Raw genomic sequence first — 7,077 nt, 5'->3', positions numbered from 1 at the left:
CGTATTTCCTCACTTAGGAGAACACCCACAACATCATTAAACTTAAGAGTATTTGTGCCAGAAATAGAATTACTTACAGCTATCACAAGGCTGTCCCAACTATCCGGTAGAGATGATAGTATAAGAAGAGCTCGCACTTCGTCATCGAAATTGATTTTCACCGATCGAAGTTGACTTATGTTTGTGTTAAAGTCATTTAGGTGTTCTGCAACTGAACCATTCTCTGCCATCTTTAGATTGAACAAGCGCTTCATAAAAAATACCTTATTGGATGTCGATGGTTTCTCGTAGAAGTCGTCAAGTGACTTCATCAAGTCCTCCGTGGTCTTCATCTCCGAAACATTGAAGGCCACCGTTGACGCCAAGCTTAACCGGATTGTTCCCAGTGCCTTTCGATCAAGGACAATCCATACTATATCTGCCATCGTTGAGGGCTTCTTTGCAAGACCGCCTAGTGGCAAATAGAGGTCCTTCTGGTAGAGATAGTCTTCAATCTGCATCTTCCAATGTTGGTAGTTTTGCCGTTGAATTTCTCAATCTTGAGCTTCCCTTCCTCCGCCATAACTCCCACTTAATTCAAGGAATCCTTTCCTTGAGATAATTTAGCTACAAGCAAACCTTTCTCTGATACCAGTTGTTTTCCGACCACTTTCTGGCCGGCCGTCCGACCATAATATTCCGGTGAAAAGGAATATTCCGGCGAGGGAAAAAAAAGGTCTCGGGGACGTCCCTAAAGTTGCCCCTGATTTTTTTCCGTGAAAATTTTGGTTTCGGCCAGTGATTTTCCTTCACGCACGATGGCTTCTCCTCATAATAAGGGCCTTAAAAATGTGTGCTTTTACCACAGAAAATTACAAGGGTAAATTAGGCTCCATACTTAACAAGCCTCTTACCGTATTTTGTTTGCTTGAACTCCATGATTCTTCCCTTCCAATGGTGTGCTCGAGAATCCATGTGTCTCCTTGAGACCTTGTGTGCACCTCTTGAGCTGGGCTGCATTGTCACCCATATCATTCGTTTTAACTCCATCGTCACCCACTATCCATTGTCGTCTTGCACATTGTTGCATGAAATGGAGTCAATGACACTCTTAGGTCATCGAGTACTCGATGATGCCATGGGGAATAGTGGCACAATCTGCACACAAACACTTATGATTAGACATTGCACATCCATGTTCTCATCTGTATAAAGAGCAAGATTCTTGATGGTACACAAAGGAGAAGAATGCCACTTACTGCTATATTGCTCCACCTGTTTGTTGGCTTAATTGGAAAGATAATGTTGCAAAGCTTGAGAGGGAAGTATATCCTCTCTAGAGAGCTTAATGGAGAAGGAGCACGACCTGTTGAGGAAAGAAAGAGGGATGATCTAGCAGAAGGATATGTTGCAGATCTTCAGCTTTAGCTAGAGGTGTTTAGTGAAGCCCATGGAGAAATGGAGAACTTCAGCTTGAGAAAAATGCAGCCCTCAAGAATGTAGTAAGCTTGAAGAGGGAAAGGAGGTTCAAACTTCTATTGCAGAGCTTTTGGGAGAAAAAACTTAAAGGAAGGAAAGAGAAGCAAGGTGAAGTGAAGAGAACTGAGAGATAGTACAGTAGAGAGAGAGGGAGGAAATGATCAACACGTTTTTGAAGGGACCCCCTTTTAGGAGAGGGGGGAGAAACTGGCAACCACTAGAGAGAGAAAGGATTGAGTTTTACTCAACTATTTAGAGAAAATTTTAGTTTTTGAATTTATAAAAGATTTTCTCTTTATATTTTATAAAAAAGTACAAGTTTGACGACTTACTTTTACGCCCTGCCATACCCACCATTTCAGTCCACATGGCATCCACTCATTTGCTCCTTCTATAATCTCCTTTTTAATTCCATGGCAAATAAAGAGGCCCCCTTAGACCCCATTCCCTGCCTAACGGTGGATATGTATTGACATCTTGTGTAGATACTTTGTCATCCTTAATGAATATAACAATCTTCAGTGTATTGACCTAGTCCAAACCTCAAGGGGAGGATTGTAAGGTATGCGCTTTGTCCTAAAGTTACTAGAGTATGAGTGGATGAGAGAAGAGGTGAAATTATCCACATGTAATGGTGTAAAGCTGTAGAGCTACTTAAAGCTCATTTCATGAATAAACAATCATTCCAAGTTTGCATTACATGTCTCTTGTTTATGGTGAGCTTGTGATAGGTTAGCAAAATACTCAAGATCATGTTTATGAATCCAAATTAATCTATCTTTGAATCTAATTCGCTTGAGTAGCAATCTAACCTACACACACTTACTTATGTGCACAATGTTTATCTATCACCCACCTTAGCTAGCACGATCCCATTCCCATCACTATCAACTCGTCGCTTGTCATAAAGTTATTAATAGCATTGCTATTAAAGAATTTCAGTCACTTTTGAAATTGTGACATGTAAACACACAAGGTGCCAACATTCACAAAAACAGTGTAAAAGTAATCAAGGTAACAAGCATCAATGCAATCATCTCCAAATGCTTTAGTCCTTTGTCAAGAACACTACTAAAAGAGAACACCTTGACAGCGGGGTCGCTAATTCTTCATATAGTAGATCAATATCACAAGGCATAGCAAAAGAATTGACGAGCATCAATACATCTCACTGCACAACAAAGGGTGCTCTTCCCTTACTTTGCTAATGAGGAGGAAGCAGAGATAGCATCATGACGTCAATGCTTTTCACCCCGATCCTGACGGCACGACAATGCATAACTGTTCACTAGTGTATTTGCAATGGGTACACAACACAATGAACTCAACAAAGAATCTTTGCCCTCACACTAGTATGCAAGTTTTTTACGTGCCACCGATATAGAGAGACTCTCTTTGGAACATCTTGCAAAAGTCCATGTGTTCAACAATGTTTGACGTACTTTAATCTTCTCCACTAAGTAAACAATCTCTTCCTCAATGCTTGTAAATTCACCTAGTACATACCTCCTTCAATGAAATACGCCTGCTTTTGCATTTGCACCTCACTGAATGTTTTTGCATGCCATTGAATTAACCCTTTCTCCACTAGCGACATGCTTCATGGCAAGCAATGTGCATGATAATGGGGAGAGAGAGGGAGAGACCTCGGGGTTTTGGTGGGGGGCAGGGCGGGGGGGGGGGTTGTCTTCTGTTTAAACTTTCCTTTGACCAACAATGGCCCCGCTTTCTTCAAGTTAGTTTTGCTATGAGAACTAATAATACCTACCCCCACTAGTCAGACCATGATCCCGAAAGGAACTAAGATCAACTTTTCAACAAGAACAACCATAACACATTCAAAAGAACATGCTAGATAGACTGGCAACCACCATGAATTAACATCTTCTGTTGCAAAGCAAAGAATTTTGTGTATTTCCAAGGCAATGGTGTATACAATAGAGAGGCTGGGTATTAACCGGGACTGCCGTGATCTATCAGCTACACAGGCAGGGCTCTCTTTACAAGTAAACACAATGTAAAATTTTAAGCTTGCAAAATTAATAGTATGGATTAACAAGAATAGAAGTCATTTCCTGAATGACATTATCAGGTTCCGAATTTCATTGTCTTGGGCTCGTTCCAAAGCAGTCCTTCCCTCGACATCTGTCACATCATACTTAGCTCCTGCTTTCATTAACTCTTGAATTTTGGGTTCGTCGCCCTCTGATGCCGCCAACAGGAGCAAGATGTCCACCGGATGGATACCTTTGCTCAAGAGGGCCTCCATCTTGTCATAAGTTCCTTCAGTAGCCAGCATCCCCATGTAATTAAAGTACTGCATAAGACAATGTGGATCAGAAACAATGCCATAAACTGGAGCCCAGTAGTGAGTGAGAGCGCGGTGTCAATATCTGCCCCCACGCACAACCCCCCATGAGCACACATTAATCATTACTGAGAGGCAAGGCAGACACACAGCCCATATTGAAGTCTAGCATTAAACAAAGTGTTACATAGCACCGATACACATGCCCAACACTAAAGATCGAAAGAACAAACTCACTAGCTGCAACTCAAACAGAAACTTCACAATGTAAGATGATACATTTATCGCTACCGCCATGACAAGAATACCCTCAAATGAGCCTAAAGTATAATCAGTAAATCCTTGCAAGCAGAAGCCATATTTACAGTAATGCAATACACCCTTGCCCTGAGGGCGCCTTCAAGTGTCCAGCGGCCAAGATAGTGGTGGGGCCTAGTTCAACACACCAAATATGAGGCATTGGAGCCTTCGGGATATAGAGTCTAGACTTTCACAAGGTGTGAATCGTTACCATCCAAAGTGATCAGTCTGTATGGCAAGGTCATGTAACCCGGAAGGAAAAGATGGCAAGTTCAAGCATTCTCAACTACCTTTTAGATAGGCCACCCATCTATTGGTACAAGAGGGTCGCCCAAACTGAGAATTGTGATACGTGTGACTAACCTTCCACCCAGGCGGCAGCATGTGCCCATCTCATTGGCATGCAATATCCTGTGATGCCCATCAAGAATGAGTCTTCATTTAAATGGATTTTCCATGTGTCCAGTAAATTTGGCCAGACAGTGGATAAGATAAGTGAAGATACCTTTGTTTTACAGCCTAGAACTTTACACTCAGTAAGCAGCTTGTGTATAAATGCACATTCTTGTCCCAACCTAACTCTAGCTACCCATGTTCCGTCAAGGTCGCTGGTCGGGGGGCACTGCATCCTCGCCATTGATCTGGACTGCATTACTGCGCAGAATAAACCTGCAGAGCCGCTCGATGCATGACAGATCAGCGATCAGAGAGCAGTTGACAGTCTGCAACCAATCAACGGTCTCCAACTCAGCAACCAGAATGCGATCTCATCATTGCCAATCATTGCATGCCACCTCCGCATTCGGAATCAATAATGCCATAATTATTGCCCCCCATTCAATCATTTGAAGCCAAGTCAGCACACCGAATACCTGCCTCCTCCTGGAGTCCTCCAATTAGTGCAAGCCAAATCAGCGTACGTAACAAACTTCTGCAAAAAAAAAACTTGCTGCTCCAGCTGCTCTCAAGTCTCGCCTACTCCCCTACTCTCGCCTTGTCAAAACACATTGCATGAACTGTACTACGCTATCACGCGCAAGTGCACAATGCAGGCAACACTCGCTTGGGCCCCCTCCCAGCGACCTTGACGGCCGGGAATGGTCGCTGAGAGCCATGGTGGGAGTCAATATTATGGGAATGGTCAGTAAATTTCCTACCCCATATGCATCATTTCAGCTTCAACAACACTGATACAGGGATGTCCATTCCTGGCTTCAACATGCACATACCTTACAAACAATAAGATAGAGCACCATACACAGGAAGCATGCATTCCATGGAATGGTCATGATAGGTGCAAGACAATTCAGGCTAAGACTCAAAGGTGCATGGAAATCAACAGCATTGATTTCCAAAACAGCAAATGCCAAGAATGAACAAGCAGGTAGGACAAGGCTCTCACTTGTTCGACGTCATCCCTGTCGAAATCGTCGCGTCCCTGGCTCCCGTAAATGCCCGCCTTCTCAGAGTCCGTGCCGAATTTGAACCAGGCTGTGGTGCGCGCCCTGGACGGAGGGCAAAGCCGCCGCAGCTGAAAGAGGCCCGTCCTTCCTAAGGGAGCTCGTTGCAAGGTCCTGTTGTGAGGACAGGGCAGATGACATCTGGAGCTCGCAGCTATGGCGAGCGAGCAGGAAATGCACGCTGAAGCCATGCTTTCTATCCTCAGGGAGCATTTCTTGTTATTCTTGTATGTATAAGCGTAGTCAGGTGTCGAGTTCGAACCCCTCGGACGGCATAAAAATACCATTGACTTTTCTGCGGTTACTGAAAGAGGCCTTAGAGGAAGAGGAGGAAAGGGTACAAATTGTATTTTATAAGCATTGAAGTGTTGGGAGCAAGTGTGGACTGTTGGATAAAGCTTTTCGATTGGTGCCACATGAGAAGTTAATGATTGAAAGCTCTCTTGTTTGTCGAATTTCTTATGAAATAGGCATGAAGTAAGCCCAACAAAGCCACATTCCTGGACCTTCGAGTAGAGAGAGGCCTCTAAGATACAGCACGTGCAATAGAGAGGATCGCCCGACTTACATTAGAAGTGGAGATCTAGCAAACAACACTTGATGTTGGGGCAATGTTAAGAGACAGATCGAATGAGCGTCCACTTAGGCGAACACATAGCCGGACACCACATTTGTAGTCAATTATTTTGCCGAGATAATGTAGTGATACTCTGGGTAAATCTTGATTCCAGAGTAGCAGGTCAATTCCCTGAGTTGTAATGCTATAATGATATTTGTAAAGGTACATGTGAGTCAGCCACTAGTCATTTAGAATGCGCTAGGTATAAAGGTCAATAACTTTAATGAAAAGAAGGCTTATCTTTAAAGGAAAAGAGAGCTCTGCTCTATGTACACTCGAGCTACTAAGCTGTTCCAACTTGTGATCGACTTTTCTAATGATTCGGTGATCAGTTTTCAATTCCGAAATGTGCATTGTGTTCCTCTCCCTTTGCTCTTTCGTTTAAGTGTAAGCATTGTCAGTTTTCTTGAGGTTCACGACTACGGGTTAGTGAGCCTAATCTTCATAATTGAGTGCTTAAATCACTATTTTTAGTCATTTTGACCATAGGAAAGTGTTCTTATACTATAAGGCAACCTTTTTGGATAGTTCTGTTGCAGTTTTCAAGATCTTTTTCATGATGGATCGTGATTTTGGTACCTTGTTGGATTGCAACCAAACTTGGTAGGATAGTGCCCCTAGGTGTTCTAAACCTCCTCCTAAAATTTCGTTGCATTTCGAGTCCACTCGAGTGCCGAAATGACGTGATGACCTAGAGCTGTGAGAAAGGACATAAACAGATTTTCCTGATCATTGAGTGTTGGTTTTCTTGTAAAGTGGTTGTGTTTACTTGTTAAGGTTCACTTCTTGAGATTGACGATCTCAAAGATTCTCCATGTCCCATCAGAGTCGCTTCCCTGAGTATTGACATTATGTTGGTACCAGAAAGCTATGTTGTAGACGTCCATCGCGGCAACCCGCTAACATCGGCGCCATTGCCGGGGATATGATCC

At 43.2% G+C, this 7,077-nt stretch overlaps 1 protein-coding gene across 1 annotated transcript; it reads right to left on the bottom strand.

The window, feature by feature from the left end:
• Positions 1 to 3,316: 3,316 nt before the first annotated feature.
• On the bottom strand, positions 3,317 to 5,816 carry LOC147454814 (protein LHCP TRANSLOCATION DEFECT-like). Its single transcript, XM_086517435.1, has 2 exons — positions 5,469 to 5,816; positions 3,317 to 3,775 (listed from the first exon to the last, which is right to left on the bottom strand). Exons 1-2 carry the CDS (start codon positions 5,811 to 5,813, stop codon positions 3,527 to 3,529), a joined length of 594 nt encoding a protein of 197 aa, XP_086373561.1. The 5' UTR covers positions 5,814 to 5,816; the 3' UTR covers positions 3,317 to 3,526.
• Positions 5,817 to 7,077: the final 1,261 nt, after the last annotated feature.

Source organism: Adiantum capillus-veneris, chromosome 7, assembly GCF_014529385.1.
Source record: "Adiantum capillus-veneris isolate H3 chromosome 7, ASM1452938v2, whole genome shotgun sequence".
NCBI classification, from domain to species: Eukaryota; Viridiplantae; Streptophyta; class Polypodiopsida; order Polypodiales; family Pteridaceae; genus Adiantum; species Adiantum capillus-veneris.
This window is presented reverse-complemented; position numbering and strand designations above follow the sequence as displayed.